The 20107-nt window shown below is 47.6% G+C and overlaps 1 protein-coding gene across 6 annotated transcripts in view; it reads left to right on the forward strand.

Moving 5' to 3' along the window:
* Nucleotides 1–20107, forward strand: part of NRP2 (neuropilin 2) — a 94683-nt gene that overhangs the window by 14539 nt on the left and 60037 nt on the right. For all 6 annotated transcript variants that reach the window (XM_054069585.1, XM_054069588.1, XM_054069589.1 and 3 more), the window contains exons 3-4: nt 14966–15147; nt 19643–19873. In XM_054069585.1, the coding sequence (XP_053925560.1) occupies nt 14966–15147; nt 19643–19873 (413 nt within the window). The remainder of the gene's footprint in view (nt 1–14965; nt 15148–19642; nt 19874–20107) is intronic.

A 20107-nucleotide genomic window follows, 5' to 3' on the forward strand; every position in this document is an offset into this window, starting at 1 on the left:
TAGTCTGAGGGCAGAGCCCTTCTTTTGACATCTCATCATTAATATAGAGCACATTCACACAAAGGTGACAGGCTGATGAACCCCATTGTGACAGACAAGGCTCCCTCTACTCTGGAATTGCTACCTGACAGCATTTAGAGCAGGAGCGGGGCTAGTCTGTGCTTCCAGCTGCCAGGGATAAACACCGTAACCCTTTCCTCTGATGCTTCTTCCTTCAACATTTCATTTTACCTTATTAGGTTAAAGTTTCTCCCTCATGAAGCATAACATTTACATTCCTAAAGCCCATTCTGAGGCTTACAAAAATGTCTGCAAAAGTCTTTTTAGTTTTACTCTGTCCTTTCTGGCCTTCCTTGTATCTGCTTTAGATTTCCCTTTGGGGCGGAACGCATTTCCTCCTGTGTTTTGTATGGTGCCTGGCACCCTGGGGACCTCTGTGGAAAGGTCAGTGATTTCCCCTTGCTGGGCAGCTGGCCGGAAAAGGGCTGTGTACCTGGTGCTGCCCAGATGCCAGAGCAAGAGCTGGCTGTGAAGAGTGGCTTCGGCTGCCAGCCCTCCCTGCCTGGAGGTGGGAGCATCAGCTGGGGATGGACACACAGAGGTGGCAGCCAGGGGCAGCTGCTCAGGGCTGATTGTTAATGTTGTTTTTCTGGAGGCACATCTGGGCTTTTATTTTTCATCTCTGTCCAACTGAATTAAGAAGTAACTACACACACAAACATCCTGCCATCATGAATGGAGTAATTTGGTGTAATTGAAGCCCCAGAACATGTTTCTGTCTCTCTCTCTCTCCTTCCCTCTTTCTCTCTCTCTCTCTCTCTCTGTGTGCTTCTTCTGTCCTCCAAGGAAGTGCCTTACTTTGGGAAGGCACTTCAGGTTAAGAAAATTGGCCGCCTTCTGTTGTGGCTCTTGTGGTTGATATGCCAGCACAGCAGGGATCCCTGTGGCAGGAAGGTGTAATAGGGAGTGTGGGACCCAGGCAGTTGTTCGCACTGTCCTGCAGCCGTGGAGCTACAACAGTAATGGTAGAGCCAAAAGGAAAGTTTGATGCTCCGATGCCGAACTATTTAGAAATAATGTAGTAGCCTTTCTGCTCTCCATTTCTTCCTCTCCGTGCTGCAAGTGCAGCTGTTGCTCAGGCACTATGGCCCCACTTCATCGGTATCTGCTCTCTTAACTTGCATCCAGTGGAAAAGAACATGCTGCTGCTGCTGTGGCAAAATGTTTCCATTCCCCGCATGGCATAGCGATAGCTGGGTATCCTCGTGGATGCCAGGGTTTATTTGTGATCCCAGGAGCAATCTGAACCGTGTTCAATGGGGTGGCTGTCCTCTGGCTCTCACAGTCACGTAGCCAAGCTGTCCACTCCTTCCTAATTGCCATTTCCTTGTTCCATCTGCGCTGCTTGCTTGGAAAATCCAAGTCAGAATCCTTGGCTCTGCGTGAATCACTGCATTTATAACTACCTTTTCCATTTGTGCCTCCCCTGCACTACTGGGCTTCTCTTTGGACCATTAAAACCTCCCTCCTGAGATTGGCTACTGACTCTGCCATCCCCAGCCGCGCTCAGCTGACTGCCAAAGGATTAGGTTGGGCAGAGCTGCCGTTGAGTGCTGGGGTGTTGCTGTACACACGCAGCAGAGGCACACTCCCTCCAGACTGCAGCGGATGGGCTCGTGCTTCTTCTGCAAGAAGACCTTTCAGCTGAGTCATAACATCTGCATCAGAGAAACGGTATTTTAAAAAAAAAAAAAAAAAGCCTGACTGCTAATCAGACCATGGCAGCAGGTTTTACTGTAGCCCTTTCCAACACATGCTGCAGCTGGGTTGTGATCCTGTGGTGGGATCCCTGCCTGGGGAGGATGTGGGGGGGCTCTGTCATGGTTCGCAGCCCCCTCTGGTGGCACATGGCAAATTCTGGAAAAGGTTTCTGGAGGCAGGGACCAGGAAATTTAAGGCAGCCTGGAGCTGCACAGTCAGGTTCTTCCTCCTGACTTTGGCTCCCTATGTCAAGCCCTGGGGGATTCCACAAACAGGAACTGGGGCCAGCATGATGAGGAAATTTATGCAGTTGTCGCTGTGGCCTTGTAAGTGCCAGCGTTGGTGCCAAGAGAGTTGAACCAAGTTCAGCATTCTAGTGTGTGCTGGACACCAGGCAGGCATGGCAAGAGATGCCCTTGTTCCCAGCCTAAAGGGCAAAGGGGGACAAGATTTGGCAAAGGAAGACACCATGCTTCCAGCACCTGTCATGCAGAGCTCTGCCTGCCGAGGGGACACTGACAGATAGATGCTCTTGTTCCCAGGCCACAGTACAAAGGGTGAGGCACATGGGCTCGCCTAGCCAGTGAAGATCTCTTATGGTAGCATGGCTAGCTCCTGTGCTTCCAGGAAGCTGGGCACTGGAAAAAAAATGAGCTCTGCATCCTTCCTAGAGAGCAGCAGAGGCACTGGCCCAAGTCCCTTGCTCAGGCGGTGGGGGGAGCTGCAGCCAGCCCCAGTGCCCATGGACAGGCAGGCAGCTGGTGGCTGCAGGAGTCAGTGTAGTGCTCTTGACCATCTCATTCAAACAAGAACATAACATTGCAAGAAGCCATCCTTCCATCAGTGAAGGTTAAGAGTAGACAAGGCAGCAATTATGGACAGCTGATTAGTAAATGCTTTAAAATGTATGCATAATTAGCTTATTAGTAAACATTTTAGAAGCAATGCAGTTCATCTTGAGATTGGGAAAATGCTTAGAAATAGAAATACTTTTGGAGAACTACAGAACACCAGGGCTTGAGGAGTTTCTTTGCTGGGATGCAAGGGGAGGTGACTTGATCTCCTGCAACGCTGGGGGAGTCAAGCTTTAACTTTGCAGAGAGGGGAAGTCAAAGATGAGATGTTAAGGAAGGCATTTGCTTGCTCATACACTTGTGGCATGGGTAGCCAGAAGCAACATTTCTAACTTACAGGAAATAATTCAGTCTGGGTAACATGACACTGCAGCTCAGCTTGTCTTCAAATGAGCTTCCACTGTTTTTAACTCTGTCCAGCATCCGCTGTATGGTTCATAATTCCCGTCAAGCCCAGGTCATTTTTTGAAATGACCAATGAATGGATTAGCTGTGACAGCGTTAGACCAGTGCATGAGTTAACAGCTCAAGGTTGTTCACATCTCTCTTCTCTGCTGCCTGTCTGCAGAGCTGCGAGAGCTGCACTTACTCTGTGGCTGTGCTTCCCCGTGTCCTAGAGCCTCTGCCTGGAGGCACGGGCCAAGTTCAGGCTCTGCAGAAGGTGATCGCCCAGAAGGCACTCTCCCTACATCCCACTGGCTCACCAATATCCGGTGCGTAGGAGTCAGATCTGGTTTTGCACCTTGTTTCCTGCTGGCATGATGACAAATTGAGGGCCAGCTGGTGACACTAGGAACAATAGCGTTAGAGACCTCTCCCTCTCCTTCCTGCTAGCTAGGAGCAGGAGGTTGTGGTATACTCACTTCTTACTCAGTCTTTCTGGCCATTGAAGGAGGGAGCAGGATCCGTGGGTCCCCCACAGTGTCTGGGGATGGAGCAAGTACAAGGCTGGCTGCGGTGACTCCCCCCTAACTGGGTTCAGGATCCAGCTAAAAGTGTCAGAGACTTGTGCCTTTTGTGAGCATGCAATGCAAGTCTGCACTCAATCTCTAAGCCCCTTTTGTCTTTGCTGATTCCGCTTAGCGCAGATCCACAGGACGGTAGTAGAGCAGTCTCACTGAAATGGCCTGATGATAACCACATCATTGAGGTGCCTGTGCTTTCAGAAAAGAAGCTGAGACCTTTGGCTGTCTTTGCAACAATGCTCCAGGTCACTGGGTCACACCAGGTGACACCATTCACAGAGGCTCATCCCAAACAGATGGGTCTCGAGAGCCTAAATATCTGTTGGGATATGAGTCTTGGTCACTTTTTTTGTAGCACATGGTGGGGTTAGCAGTGCTCTTTGATATCATGAAATTGCTGCCTGTATTCAGGAGTTAAAAGGGTTAGTGAATGTAAGGAGAGTGCCAGAATAATATTTAAAAAATCATCCTTTTTATGTTAAGGACCAGACGCAAAGCCCAGTAAAGGCAGCGGGAGGTTTTACCTTCATTTCCATAGGAACTGGAGTAGGCTTTTAATGAACAACTGTTTGCCTTGGCTACACACAGCCTTTTTAATGGATAGTATCCCTATTGTCAGGCTGTAACAGGGGAGTGGCAGACTCGCCAGCAGTATCAGGGCTGGGAGTTGTGAGATTTGGGTTCTTTGCTTATTCTGCTATTAATTTACTGTTCCTGCTTTGGCAAATCACTTTAAAATCCCTGCCTTATAAAGAAGAGAAGACCTGAGCATCTGTAGGCATAAAACCCAGTCTAGACAGCAACAGTGCATTGTACACTCCCCTCTAAGGCTGCCACGTAGCAGTGGCAGAGTAGAGTGCTGCAGATGGGAATTGGTTTATTCCCAGCCTTTTCTGGCCAGGTGTGAATTCTGCAATTAAATATGAATGGAAAATAAAAATAACAGACTGCAAAAAGCAGACTGAAAACAGAATAAATTTCTGGTTGCTTTTGGCCAGCTCAGCTCAGAGCTTATTTGAAAGAATTGGGGGGAGGTTGGTTTTCAGTCTGAGACTAGTTCTCAGTTTTCTTTAAATCAAGCGGCTGCACACCACCGATGAATAGTAATGTAATAATACGTTGCAAACCACAGTCTGGTGATCCTGGAATTCCTTATAAGTTAATAGCAGTCATGGTCCACTAATCACAGCTAGGATGTTTTAAGTGACTGTCTTTGATACATCAGTTCAAACACGCCATAGAAAATCTTCCTTACGCTGGCTTAGCAAGTAGATCAGTAGATCATTAAAGTGAATAGCCTGCTTTTGTTTTTCTTGTATTTTTTCTCCCTCCCTGAATCCCAAGGAATTCTGGACATCTACATACAATGTAGCTGAGCAATTGCAGTCCAGTACTATGGTGGTGGTTTTAAAGTAGCACTGGATCAGATATGGAGATACTAGTGTTTAATATACTGCTAGAAGCAGAGCCTGAAGCAGTGGGATCTGACAGCAGAAATCCTGTGCCAAAGACTTAGTCCTGTTATACATAACACAAAAACTGGCAAGGTGGATGTCCCAGGTGCCCCAAATGTCACTTCTTGCAGAGGTGCAGAAGATACCTGTGGTCGGTGTGAGGAAGGACACCCCCCTGTTTTATAATGTGGGGTCCCTCTTTGCTGAGACAGGCAGCACTTGCCTGCTGGCAGTGAGAGAGCTCCTGCACTCAAACCCATGCTTGCTGAGGCTGTGCCGCGTGCAGGGTGTCTGCATGGGAAGTGCTCAATGTATTAGAAACCTCCAGGGAACTCTCAGAACTGGAGTTGTTGACGGATGTCCAGCAAGGAGTAGGGATCCTCCCCCCACCCTCATCCTGCTGGCAGCATAAGAGTTTGAGGCATATGCTCAGCTTCCTTCCTCTTTAGCTAGTGCCGGTGTGAGGTTTCATTTCCATTGTTATTTTCCAGTGAAAAGGGAAGGTGTAATGCCTGGCTCTCACTTGTTGTGTCTTTGGTAATGCTGATGTTTGGCTGATAATCATGGGCAGGAACAAGGTCTGGGATCTCTATCAGCAGAGGGGACTGACTCACCATTGATCTGTCTTCACTGCATCTTGTTGGAAGTTTTTTGACCCATTTGATTTCTTTTGTGAAAACCCTCTGATTTTTCTGCCGTTCAGGAGCAAAACATCTCTCTGTGTCTTTAAATATGGCAGATGGGGATTTCTTTAGATGTCCAACAACTCAATTGAAAGAGACCTCAGGAGACCTCTCCCCTTCCCTGTCCCCCCTCTCAGCCTGTCTTTTCATCTGCAATCTGGAGATGTAAGGGCTATAGTAATAGAGTGTCAGAGGAAGTAATTGATTCATCACACGCGGAGAGAGGAGTCTGTTGCCTTCAGTGTCAATGGAGCTGAACCACAGCCTGGAAGGGTGAGGGAGGCTTGTAAACACTCCATGGCTGAGCTGGCAGGACAAAGCAGATGCACTGCCGTGGCTGAGCAAGAGGGTGACACAAAGGGTTGCTTCAAAGAAAATAATCCTGAACAAAGCAGCGGCAGGGCCCTTATTTGCGCGAGTAGCAGGGATGCACCCATCCTGCTGTTGCCAGAGTGCATTAAGGAGAAAAAGTAGCAACTAGCTTCATGCAGCAGCCCACTCCCTCATCTTTGTCTGCATCACCCGTCTTGGCATGGCTGCCTCTCTGACTTGCTGTCCCTGCAAGTGGCTAATACCTACCACACCCCCAGAGACTGCTGCCTCCGAGACTCACATAGGAGGCCACTGGTGCTGCAAACACACAGGAAGGCATGATGTGTGCATGGCACTGATTATGCTCAGACCCTTGGTGAGACTCTGTTAAGATGGTTCTTGAGCTGAAAGTGGGGTAAAAGGACTTAGGAGATGCTGTGCTACTATACAGCAAGCAAGGAGGGATCAAGTAGTTTTAATGTGCTGTTTGCTTCAGAAACCACTTTTACTACAAGCTGGCATGGTTGTGTTGTTGTAGAAGTGCCCAAATGGCAGAGGCTGCAGGCCAGCCTTGGCGGCGAAGCTCTGCTTACTTGTGCATCAGCTAAGGCAGGAGTTGGGCTGTGAACAGTCTGTGTCTGAGAAACTGTGGGTTCAAGAAGCCGTCCTGTGGTGGACCAGTCCCAGGGTGACTATCCATCATTAACGAGGGATGTAGGCAGCCAGGAGCACAGTGATGGGCTGGTCAGGGCTCTGTTCTTGCAACATCCTTTACACAGTTAGTGCTTAATGAGGTGTTTGTTTAGGTTTTGTGCTGAAAAAAAAAAAAGCCAATGCAAATGAGTGATGTGGAAAGCCAAGCTGCGAAGCTCCCATCTGATCCCAGTTATTACCAGCTCTTTCGTTCATGGCATGTTGTGACTAAGGCCATAACGGATACTGTGCCAGCAAGGTGTGATGGGACATCCCTTGCTACACTTCGTGGAGGGTGTTTTCCTCTTGGAACCACTCCCCAGACCTTCAGCTGCCATGGCCAGCCTGGCCCAAACTGGTCTCCGATCTATTGCCTAGGCTGTTGGGCACTGGATCGCATCAGGGAGCCTGTTCATCTGTTCCCCCGACTGCAAAGGAAGCAAAGTAAGCATTTGCACCCTGCCTTCTACCTGCTCCACTGCTTTTCAGCAGCAAATTTTCCTCTTGTGGTTGTTATCTTTTATTATATACATTTTTTTCTTTCTCTTAGTGATCAAGTGCCTGTGAGTGGTGACAGTAAAATGACATAGAAACCAAAGTCTAATTTTTTCCACAGATGGATTGTAGCAGAAGGAGGAAAGTGCAAATGCAGTTTCTCAAGTGTCCTGCATTTTGAGGTACGAAAAGGTTGTGAGTTGCTTCAGTTCCCTTAGAGCAGCAACAGAAGGCAGAATGCCATGAAAAGGGGGGCTATTCTTAACATGCTTTATATATTTTATTCTGGGTTTCACCATCATCTTTTCCCCTCAAAGAATACCAAAGTCATCTTGCAACAAAAGACCCCTGCAGTTAAAGATAGAAGGGTGAGGCATTTATAGAGGCCATTTCAGAGACAGAAATAAAATTAAACAACCATGTGTAACTCCTGAACAACAGCCTGTAGAAACCCCCTAAAGTGCACATTAGCACATCTTGTTTTCTTATATAATGAACAGTTTTCCAGACATGCCCCAGATGAGAGCACTTCTCTACTCCAACGCGCCTTTCCCCAGCGATCTGGCAACACAGCTTGAAGGAAGGCAGCCTGAGGATGAAATGCAAAGCGCGGGGGAGCCTTTGCTCTTCCCTCTCAGGGAGGGCAGCAGCATACAACATGCCAGGATCTGAAATTCCCTCCTGAATCAGAACTTGCCACAGGAGCAGTTTGGAGCTATGTTTTATTCTTCCCTTCGCAAGATGTATTTTGACTATCTTTTTTTTTTCCCCACATGAGTTAACAGTAACTGCTGAAAGACTTCCCATCTTAGATGCTTCTATAGGGGTGAAAACAACCCGAGGAGTATAAACAGAGGCTATTTGTAGTTTTCATTTTTTGTCTTCAGGGAATTTTAGAAGATGTTTTCCAATCTGATAGGGTTATTTTCTCTCCCTCTCTGTCTCTCTCTTTTTTTTTCCCTTTTTTTTTTTTTTTACTGGATGACTGGATTTTTCTCATTTCTAAGAAATTCTAGTCAGATTTTTGAGGAGTTAAGAAAATAATCCAAAGCACAGTGGAATGATTGCAAAACCCCACAATACTGTGATTACACAAGATGTAATTGGATGCAACAGATTCAAAACAAACTTCCAAGAAATCCTAAGCAATTATGCCCCCCATCCCTGGGCCTCGGTCTCCTTGTCTCCCCCTGCTGCCATCAGATTTTCGGTCGCTGAAATCCAGTGAAATCCCTTCAGATTCAAAGCAATGCTAGCCTATTTCTCTCTGCTGTTGCTAGGGTAATTTCTTTCCATCAGAGCAAGACAAGGGCAAGCTCTGCCTGCTCTGTGAGCATCTCTTGCCTCAGCATGGGCAAAACGAGCCCCACAAGCTGTGGATGGAGACCAGATTCTTCTCTCCTACATTGAGCCATCTAAAATCCCAGTCCAATCAGTGAGAGGGATTTAAACTACCTCTGTCATCAGTGGAGAACAGTGATTAATTCCATCCTGAGATGAGTATGAGTTGTCCTCTTCGACTGAGAGCGGAGGAGGTTTAGGTGGCTAAAGCTGGATATGATACAAGCTTTTTAGGTCTGTGCACAAATCTATATCCGGATCTGTGTCTATGAGGACTGATTCTTTTCCCACTCCAGGATAAATTAGGAGTGATTACCCCTAAAATGATGAGTTACACATTTGTAAAACCAGTTCAAGTCAAAGGAGAATCCAATTCATCTGCTGTATTTATAATTAATTACTCTGATTAAGGGCTGGCAGCTAAGATCAAACTTCATTGCTCTTGTTTCATCAGACAGCAGAGGTGCTCGCTTCTGCTGTCATGGCTATAAAAAAATACTGTTTAAAAGCCTCAGTAGCTTCTGCAGCAGTTTAACCTTTGAAGGGTATGTCCTGCTTTTGCTCAAGATTCTATAAACATCACAGAAAAGTTTTCTTGTCTTTCACAATGTAACCACCCATGAAATAAGGATTTGGTTTGAAAGCAGTGTATGAAGGAGCATGAAGATGGGTGGTGACACAGAAAAATCAACGAAGCCAGCTAGTGCGTAATGGACATGAATTCTAGTCACCGCTTCATTGCAAAACAAGCACAGAGCTGCTGGTTCACCATTTCTTAACCGTCTTTATACTGCACCTGCTGTCATTTCTAAGAAACAGCTTTTCCTTAGAGCATGTTTAAGAAAACTGATGCTTTTTATAACAATTTCTGAGAAACAAACCACTCGCCACCTTTTCAAAGGGAACAATTGCATTTACCAGCTCCCGTTGTGGCCAAGCAGTTTTCCCCATGCCTTTTCCCAGGTACCTGCAGAGTATTAATGCCTGCTGAACTTCACTAGAATTGCAGTTTCACTTCCTATTCTCAGCAGATGTATTTGAGGCACCAAGACGTGGTTCAAGCAGACCAGAGGTCTCAAAGCCTCGGGTCAGCACTGGGCATTCCCACATCTGGGGCTGCTGGCAGGCAGTCAGTACCTATTTGTCTCTCTGTCTGACTGGGCCAGGCTCCTCCAATATAATATGATCTGTCTAATCAAGGCTGGCTTGTACTCTTGGCTGTGCTGCAAACTTCCTTTGTGACCTTGGGGCCAGCCACTGCTCCTCTCTGTCTTCTCACCTCCCAGGATCTCCTGAGGATCCTATTATTACTGTTTGCCAGGTGCAGTCATGAGCCCTGTGGAAATGCCTATAAATAACAGCTCCAAATTAAACATGGGGGAAGTTCAGGTTAGAGCCTTGCGACTCTTTCTGGCCCTGGCAAGCACTGGTAAGCAAGCCAAGCTGCTTGTGAGCCCTCACCTACTCCAAATCACAGCTCTGGAAAGAGACTGAGAAGCTGCCAGCTAGATCAGAGCTTTGTCTGGGGAGCCAGCCCTCCACGGGCTTTGAAGCAAGGCTTGCACAAGTTTATGTATCAGGAGGGCTTACATTATGATGGTGCACGTATCTATGATTTAGTGTTTGTGTTTCTCTCCATCCTAAGCTAATGTCCCTGTAATGTCCTTGGAGCAGGTTTCAGTGGGGAAGGACTCAGCATCTCTTAGGATTTGAGGCTAAGGGGCAACAGGTTTGTTGATTATGTGTGGTGCAGTATGAGACCTAAAACCGTGCATTGTGCTGAATTGTGTACCTCAGGAAAGGAGCACCTAGAGGAATGGTGCAGGCTGTCTGGTACTGCTCCCCAGATGGGTTGCAGCATTTCTGGAGGTCACCAGTGGCTGGGTGGGCATCTGGGAGATGTGTGCTGGCCTCCAGGAGAGTAGAGCACAGCTCAGTGGCCAGGGAGCAGATTATCTATTTCACAACAGAAAAAGACTGAAAAGGTCTTCTCATCATCACTGCAACTGGGGCTTGTTTACTTTTATTGTGCCTTGCAGCCTTGTTTGCAGCAAAGTGACTTGGGGAAAATAGAAAGGAAAGCCTCTGAAGCAGAGAGGGTTGACGGGAGGAAAAAGCAAGCAAGCATGAGTAATACAGGCAATAGAAGTGCTTTATAATTAGTTTATAAAAGCTCTCTTAACATCAGCAAAGCACTTTCTACTAAAAATCTTTAATAAAAATGCAGCAATATTCGTAAACATTGTATGTTTTCCATTTAATTCTGTTAAACAGCTCCAAGAAGAGCATCTAAGCAATGCATTTCCTTCTCTTCTCAACCCCCCCATTGTTTGGGCAGTTAAAAACACTTGAGCTTTGCCTCTCTGCCTTAAAACTCCCTGGTGGAAACCTCTGTTTGAGGCAGTTTCAAACCAACTGGCTGGCCTCCTCATTCAAGCAACAGCTGAAAATTCCCTGCCACTGGAAGAGCAGCCAACTGCAGTCATCTTCCCTGCAAGAAGATTGGTTAATACATTAACTACACTTGTGGGTTACGGATGCTGCACCATCCCCTCACATATTTATGGTTGGCTCATTGAAGCAATGCCTAAATGGGGAGAAGTGGCCATGAAATGTGCTTGGAGATGGTAGCTTGCCCAGTGGAGGTAATACCAGAGAGGTCAGCCCACAAGGATATTGTTGCACATTCACTGAAACAATGGATTTGGTTATGTGAGTGAAATGCAAATTGCTGGGCACTGGTCAAGACAGTGTGGATGCCATCATTGCATAAATGAGTCCCATCCAGATGTGCCCTAGTCTGTAATTATCCAGAAATTAAATGGTCAGAGTAGAAAGCATCACCAGTGTTGGGTTTTCTTCCTTTCAATTTTTCTTCTTGTTTTTCACATGGGAAGAAAAAAGTCTGGAAACTATGCTTAGGCTTAACAGAAGCAAAGATCTTGCCAAACTAGAGTTTTACATAGCCTGTGACCCAACATGAGGAGAATAGGGTTAATCAGTTTGTTAGATTGCGAGCCAAGGCATGGACACAACTGAAGCACATGATGCCAAAAGAGTCTGTGGTAGGGATTAGCCAGTGTTCTTGCTGAAGTTTGAAAGTTTCACATTTTGGACCGGACGTCTTTGGTGTTCGATTTTGAAAGCCTAAAGCTTAATTGCTGTTTTGGAGAGGAAGTAGGTGCTCCTGCTCATCTGGGCAGGAGTTATCTCCTGAGTGTAATACTCTCACAGTTCATACGCTGTTTATATGACCTGAAGAGACAGTTTTGACTTGTGAGGAGCAGAAGGCTTGGGCCAAGATTTTTTTTAACAAGGGAAGAAAACTCTTAGACATTTATATTCATTTTACATTTGGCAAAAATGGTTCCCTGACCTCCCAGGCTTTTTTAGTTGTCTGTAACATCTGATTTATTAAGGATTAGCTCTAGTAGGAGAAAGCTCAGTTAGATGCTTGGGTGAAGCCAAGGAGGGTTTAATTCAGAGAGGCAAATATTTCCTGATGATTTACTTACTAGATTCATTGGTTTATTTTTCCATTTGCAGATTGCCCATGAGCAGATTGCAATATTCTCAAATTGTATGTATTATTGGAAGTTATTCACCCATTCATTAAGCAAATATTTCTTGATCCAGAAGTTGCTTCTGAAATTGCCAGGGCTCCTACAGCACTGGGTGGTTTGAGGAGTCATGTGGACAGTGCTGGGATGTTTGGTGTGTTGGCTACAGCAGAAGCTGTGATGATTACAGTCAAGTAGTTGAAGCTGTGTGCTGTGTTGGCGAGTTGTAGCCCCATAAGGACACAAAACAGATGTGATTCTGTGGGATGCAGCTGACCTCTTCCTGTGCCATGCAAATGGCAGCTTTTACAGTCCGCTCCGTTAATAGCTTTGCCAGCATTCATGTTTTCGCCAAATTAATTTTTTGCCACATACTCATGGTTTCAATAGTAGCCAGTAGTCCTGCAGCACAGATGTGTGCTTCTGATGTGGAAGGGCTGCAAGCACACTGAGAGCAAGTAGTTATTTAGAGAACAAAATGTCCCTGCTGTTTGCTCAGTGCTGCTTTAAACAAATAGACAAACAAGGAGGAAAAAATTCTACTTAAAAGAAGCACAAACACTGCCCTCTATGTTCCTCCTCCCTGGGGAGGCAGTGGGATCAAGCCAGACATGATGGACATTAGTGGGGTCATGCAGGGTGCGGCTGGACAGTGTCAGGGTAATAAGGGGTCATGAGGTGATGGGGAGTCACACAGAGCTGAGGAGAGAGCAGAGGGAACAAATCTTCATTTACATCGCAGTGTGTCCACCCACCAGCTAAGCCAAATGATCTTCCTGTGCAATTGCTCCTTCTCAAGACCGCTTGGAGTTCACTTTGGCCAAGCCAATTGAGTCTGTAATGAAGTTAAAGGCTGGGTGATGGCAACTATTTGAGTACTTGGTCCAGCTTAGACAGGATTTTATCTAGAGACATTTTTGCTTCTGGCACTCAGCCTGATTTAGTCCCAAAAAGGAGTGAAACCAAAGCCATTCGGGCCATCTTTCTTTGTGGAGGAACACACTGAGTGCCTGTAAGTTTGTTTTGAGGTTGTTGCCTGCCCATGTGTGCTTTGCAGAACAGGAATGAGTCACATGAGGATCATTCTGTATCCAGCAAGCTACTTCTCCTTTCAACTCTCCATTCCCAAACAGGAGATCTTGTGACAAAGAAGAAAGGCAGATTCCTGGCAGCCTGGAAATGCTTTTTCTCTCTCTGACCCCTGAGAAGAGCTGTAGCATGTTGTTCAAATAGGTTGATACAACGTGGATAAACAGTGGAAGAGAGTTGGGCAGTTACTGTAAATAGCAGCATGCCTGGCCAGAGAGGAGAAGAAGGGTGGAGAAGCGTGGGTGTTAGAAGGCAGCTGAAGAACAAGATGTTCAAGTAAAAGCTGTTCGTTTCTTCACTGCACACAGAGGCTGATACTACCTTGCCATTATTCATGGCCTAGAAAGTAGGAAGGAAGTCAGTGGGAGTTTCACCTTCCAGCCGGACTTTGCAACAAGCTTTTGTCTCTGCACCAGGAGGCAGTTCTTAAAAAATGTACAGATTCGTCCCCCAGGCAGTTCATGGCATGGCCCAGGAGCCATGCCAGGGGGCAAGTGGGGCATCGCCAGGTGAGGTTTAGCTAATGCAAGTTGTGGTTACGAGATGTACAAAGGTCAGGCAGTAGTGATTGTGGTCACCTAGCTCTTATGCGGTACTTTTCATAAACAGAAAACTTTGATAGAGCTTAATAGGAGAGGATCAGCACTACTATCCAAGTGCTAAGTATCTGTACCAGTCACACTTGTTAAAGGACCAATGTGGTGTCAGACAGTGCACAAAATAGCTGCCTGCTCATGTGGATTGAACACTGACTATTCGTTTAATGCTTGGTGCGTGCTTGGCCAGAGTCTTCTTCAATAGTGGAATAAAACTGCGCTGTGCTAGGCAGCGTGATGGTGCTTAACGAGACCTCATCTAGAATACTGTGTCCAGTTCTGGAATCCTGAAGATGAAAAGGATATGGAGTTGTTGGAATGGGTCCAGAGGAGGGCTACAAAGATGATTGGAGGGCTGGAGCACCTCCCATACGAGGACATGCTGAGAGAGTTGGGCTTATTCAGCCTGGAGAAGAGAAGGCTCCGAGGAGACGTTATAGTGACCTTCCAGTACCTGAAGGGGCTACAGGAAAGCTGGAGAGGGACTATTCATAAAGGCTTGTGGTGATAGGATGAGAGGGAATGGGTACAAACTGGAGAGGGGCAGATTTAGGCTAGACATTAGGAAGAATTTCTTCACTATGAGTGGTGAGACGCTGGAACGGGTTGTCAAGGGAAGCTGTGGATGCCGCATCCCTGGAGATGTTCAAGGCCAGGTTGGGTGGGGCCTTGGTCAGCCTGATTTAGTGGGATGTTGCTGCCCATGGCAGGGGGGTTGGAACTAGATGATCTAAGGTCCCTTCCAACCCTAACTATTCTATGATTCTATGATTAACAAGGGAGGGAGGTAAAGGAAGGAGAGCAGCCCTAGGAGAGTTGTATCTGAGCTTCCCCCCCATGCTGAAGGAGTCTTGTGGAAATGGAGGCACGCTGTATCCTAAATTTTTGCGTATTGGCTCTGAAGTTGGAGTGGATGTGGCTGTAATAAGTTAATGATGCAAAGAGCTACAAGGAAAGGGACTTAAATGTAGCCAGACAGACAAAAGGGAAAAACTGCACTGGGAAGTGTGTGGTGTGGTATGAGTGACAGAATCCCAGTAGTACCTGTCTGGAAGATGTTCTGTGAAATATACAAATATAAAGAAGTGTTTTCTGTTTGTTCTGGCATCCTGAAGCATATCCCTGACAGATGGTTTTACTGCCATTTCACCTGCCTCCACAGGTACGACTACATTGAGATCCGAGATGGGGACAGTGAAGCGGCAGACCTGCTGGGCAAGCACTGTGGGAACATAGCACCTCCTACCATCATCTCTTCTGGCCCCTCTCTGTATATCAAATTCACCTCAGACTACGCACGGCAAGGGGCCGGTTTCTCCCTGCGCTACGAGATCTACAAGACAGGTGAGTGTCTGAGTCAGTGCCTGTCTCCTAGGCTGTTCGCTACAATGATCTTCACAAGTTGTCTTAGGCCACCTTTTCAGTATGACTTTTAGCAAGTCTTTTGCATCACGTCAGGTAAAGGTGTTAGTGGTGCATGATAGTGCGTGTTTGGATTACAATGTGATATCAAAAGCAGGGCTCCTTCTTAAATGCTCTCTTGTATTCAAGGGCTACTACAAACGTGTATCTTTTCTCCTTGGCATGTGTGGAGTATGTTAGGACTGTGTTAGGCTGGGTTAGGAAAGCATGGAGCTCCCTCTCCTGTGGAGTTGCAATTCAGGGCTGATCAATGATGCTGTGTTTTCACTCCCTGGAAGCGAGGTTTGTGAATGGGGAGCTCTGATTTTCAAGGGACTGCTGTAAGCAGTGCTGTCAAGGGCTGAGACAGTGCCTTTCCAGGCAGATATGAGAGGAGCTATTCATAATTCTGTTTAATACCAAACTATTATTGAGGAAAGGAAAAAGCTGCTCAAAGGCCTTTTAATAGTGTTTCTGTCTAAATATTTGCCAGAATTGTGTGTCTGGGAAGAAGGAGGCTTGAGAAAATAAAACCCACTCTGTGTGCAAAGGTGAGAGAGGTGTGCCTGTGTGCCAAGGGAACAATAGCGTGTTTTGCACAGGGGTGCAGGTGCCCGCCCTGTACCCACATTTCTTTGGTGGTGCATTGGAATGAAGCACACACATGGCTTTTATGTTATCGCATCCAGCACGAAAAAAAATGCCTGCATCTGGTGCAGAACCAAGAAGGAACACAACAGGGTCGCTTACCCAGCTTCTTCAAAGTGAAGGCAGGGAGAACAAGCACCAGTGCACAGGGGCCCTGGCCCAGCTGTGCAGCGGGCAGAGGTGCACAGGCATCCTGCAACCCAGTCACAGGTAGATGTGAATACAGAGTCTCTGCTGCAAGAGGATGGAATGGGACTCCCCAAATTTCTTGTGAGGACAGTAGGTGCCTGGAGGTTCAGGTGGGTAAAGGCTTGTGGAGATAGGACCAAGGGGAATGGGTATAAACTGGAGAGAGGCAGATTTAGACTAGACATTAGGAAGAATTTCTTCACTATGAGTGGTGAGACGCTGGAACGGGTTGTCAAGGGAAGCTGTGGGTGCCGCATCCCTGGAGATGTTCAAGGCCAGGTTGGATGGGGCCTTGGTCAGCCTGATTTAGTGGGATGTTCCTGCCCATGACAGGGGGGTTGGAACTAGATGATCTTTACGGTCCCTTCCAACCCTAACCTATGATTCTATGAGGAAAGTGTTGGTTACTTGGGCTGTATAACCAGCCACTGAGCGGTTGTGATGCAGCCAGCTCACCACTGCTCTTTGTTAATGGTTGGGATACAGACGAGTCCTGAAAGAGTTTAAGTGGTTGACTCAGCTCTTGGAGTTTGCTGGAAAAGAATGCCTATGTTCAGGTGAGAAGACTGCTGACCCATCTCCTCTTCCACTGCCTCTCTCACCCTGAACCTACAGTCCTTCTGAGCCCAGCAGACTGCACTGAGTTGTGCTTGTCCTTACATTGGGTCCATGCCCTGAGTCAGGCACAGAGCAATACGGAATGCTCCAGATGGCTGAGCTGGGCTGAGCATGGGCAGTGGGCAGGGACTCCAAGCAGGAACCCTGTCTGCCTGAACAGGAACCAGCAAAGGGCCAAATTCATGGGAAAACGAGATTTTATTGCTGCTGGCAAGGAGGCAGCGGAAGATAGAGCTGCTCTGGAGAGCAGATGTTGGAGCCAAACTCGTGCCCTCTATGTAGGTCCATGCAGAGCTGCCCTCAAGTCTGAAGTGATGTTTAGGCCCCTTTAGCCACTCCCTCTCGTCTTGCCCAGGCAGCCATCCTCTCCTGATATAGCCATGCTTTCTTCTAGCCACAGCCCATGAAATCCAGCCCAGCAAGGCAGGTTTGGGCACAGGAGCAGGATGAGCCTGTGATCTGGGAGCAGCCCCAGCCCACCCACTCGCGGGGCTCCCAAGGAGGGCAGTGGGCAGTGCTGGCTGCGGGCCCACCTCCGCAGTACAAGCAAACACTGCCTTTTGTTTGCAGGCAGGAATGAGCGAAGTTTGCTTCTGAGCTGTCAGCACAGCCAGCAAGGGTGTCACCAGCTTTAAAGGTCATCGGATTGTCATTGTCCACATCAGTAAAGGCAGCGTGGCTGCAGCTTCTTTCTTTCTTAAAGGTGACCTAAAAACTGGCTCTTCTCAACTGAGTATTTATTTCCACACCTTGTGCTAAATTTCCCTTATCACTATGTGGGAGAGGAGCAATCTGCATACAAGCAACTGCATACCAGTCTTTGAATCCCCTGATGGGCATCAGCTAGTGGTCTGTGGGCTGACAAAAGAGCCGCCTGCCCTGGCTGGTCCAGCCTCCCTGCTGCTCACTTTGTGAGTCACTTTGGCAGAGCTGGTCTGAGCTCTCCATCGCCGGGCATCAAAGTCTCCTCTCAGGCTGGTCCATGCTGCTGAAGCCAGCATGACTCCCGTTGATTATCTGTAGCTTCCTTATAAAAAAACCTGATCATTGTGCTTGCTGGTATCAGCCAAACTGTAGACAAAGATGCCAAATGTGATAAGAGCCCCACAGGAGGAATCTGTTGTTGTCTAATGCAGTGACATAGTTATGTCTCTCTTCTGTCTCTAGAGGACAACAGCCCCTGACTCTGAGTTTAGTCTTTGATTTTCTCCCTAGCTTGGAGCTTGTATTATTTTCCCTATTTATTTGTCTTTCAAACAGTTAGGAACGAACTACATACACTCTTATCCCTCTTTGCAGCATTATGCAGTGATTTGTGTTTGGCCTTATTTTTTGCCTCTGTATTTTACCCCACAGGTTCACACCAGAAAAGCTGGCTGCTTCATTAGGTAGTCAATTAAGAGCTTCTCCTGAGTAGCTCTCCAGCTAGGCGCTGCATAATGCAGTGCCCAGATCCTGCTATTAGTGTGAGCTGCTGGCCTGACTCCTGTAGGTTAATGCTGAATTGAATAACAAGTCTCACATTAGTCCCAGGAAGGCTTGTGCTGCCTGGAAGAGCTGGAGCAGAAGGGTTTGAAGAGGAGAAGGAGGGTGCCCCAGTAAAACCGAATCAGAAGCCTTTGTGAATGCTAACACCGAGTAGCAGCAGTGGCTGGCAGCCTAACATCCCCTTTCACCTCTGATAGCTTCAGGCTGCAGATTTCTGTTGCCTATTGTCCTGTCTCCACAGCACAGAGGTTTCAAAGTCACCGTGGTATGAATAAGACAGAAATTCCCCTTTCCCCAGCCACCCTGAGGCACCTTGGCTGGTTGAGAGGGGGCATGGAGCTGGCCCAGCCACAGCTGAGGCCAGTACTAAGGTCAGCAATAAATAAGAGACAACATTGTCTGCCCTCCTCACCATGCAAAGGTCTTCCTTAAGGATAGAAATAACTTGCATTTCTGGTGCGGACAGCTCAGACTGTAAGAAAGAAGGCTCTGTTCCTTCTCCAAGCAGAGATACCCCCCATTATTCCCACTCTTGGCATGGCAATAGAGCGGGGACGTATGCTGGAGCTGCCCCTCATCCTTTGTGTGGAACTGAGGGGACCTGCAGCCTAGCTACATGCTTCCTAAGGGTGTCCAAGGGTTTCCAGCTAACAGTGGAGACATTAGCACCCTCCCCCAGGCCCTTTCACTGTGTAAATATTTGTGCTTCCAGATTTTCTCAAGAGGAAACTGAGGCACAGATGTCCATGCCAGAGAAGAGGTTTCAGGAGACCAGCGCCTGCAGACAGCATTTTCCAAAGACATGGCATCCCCGTTATTCCTCTCTGCCTCTTCCTAGGCAGCCCCCTCCCCAAACAGGGGCTTCTCCATCAGACCTAGAGCTGCTGTGTCCCTTTGCCAGCATGGCTGGTGGGTGGCAGCCACAGCAGTGAGGACCGCGTACAGCAGCCCCCTGTGTGCTGGCTGCCTCTCCGCAGGCTTTGGGGCGGTACGCACAGGTCTCCCAGCAGGCTACTGTTTGGAGCCACAGCAGACAGTGGGTAGGACTGGCAGGGGAAGCCCAGCTTGGTGTGGCCTGTCTTCCCCACCAGGGCCACCACCACTGGTGTCAGGGTCATGGCAGGTTGCTGGACTACAAACCATAGCCATGGCTTTCAGTGGCTTGGGATAGGATCACTCTCCTAGTCCTGTTTTAGGAGTAATTGGCTGGGGTGTCAGCAGTGATGTACAGGTTACATTTGCAGAGCTGTGTGAGGGATTTAGAACCATGCTTGCCACTCCAGTGAATGCACAGTCTGTGTCTCTCCACTTGTGGAAAGCTTTGAAAGTCATCATCTTGGTCCTTGCAGGAATTCATACAGCTCTTGGGTTACAGGACATTTTCCTGTGAATATGCAGCCCCTCTGAGCTCAAAATTAGGTTTCCACAGTGTGTCAAGCTGTTGGCATTAATCTGCATTGTTGTTAAGGCTTCGGGATTTTTCCTGCCACTACAGGCTCGGAGGACTGCTCCAGAAACTTCACTGCCTCCAATGGCACTATCGAGTCTCCAGGTTTCCCTGACAAGTATCCACACAACCTGGACTGCGTCTTCACCATCATAGCCAAGCCAAAGACAGAAATCCTCCTCCACTTTCTGCTCTTTGACCTTGAGCATGACCCGCTGCAGGCAGGAGAAGGAGACTGCAAGTACGACTGGCTGGACATCTGGGATGGCATCCCTCAGGGTAAGCCACAGGGTGCTGCGCTTCTGTCCTCAGCCTCTTGATGTATCACAGAGCCCCAAAACTGTGCAGTCTGTGTCTAAGCACCAAAGGTGCCTGACCTCACATGTGGCTGCAGCATACAGCCTGCCATCAGAGCACTCCATGGCCAGCTGTGGGGATGGCGCACCTGCAGAAAGCTGCATGTATCAAACCCCAAATTACTGCTCTATTGTAACCACTGATCTGAAAAAAAAA

Source organism: Cuculus canorus, chromosome 6 (genome assembly GCF_017976375.1).
Source record: "Cuculus canorus isolate bCucCan1 chromosome 6, bCucCan1.pri, whole genome shotgun sequence".
NCBI classification, from domain to species: domain Eukaryota; kingdom Metazoa; phylum Chordata; class Aves; order Cuculiformes; family Cuculidae; genus Cuculus; species Cuculus canorus.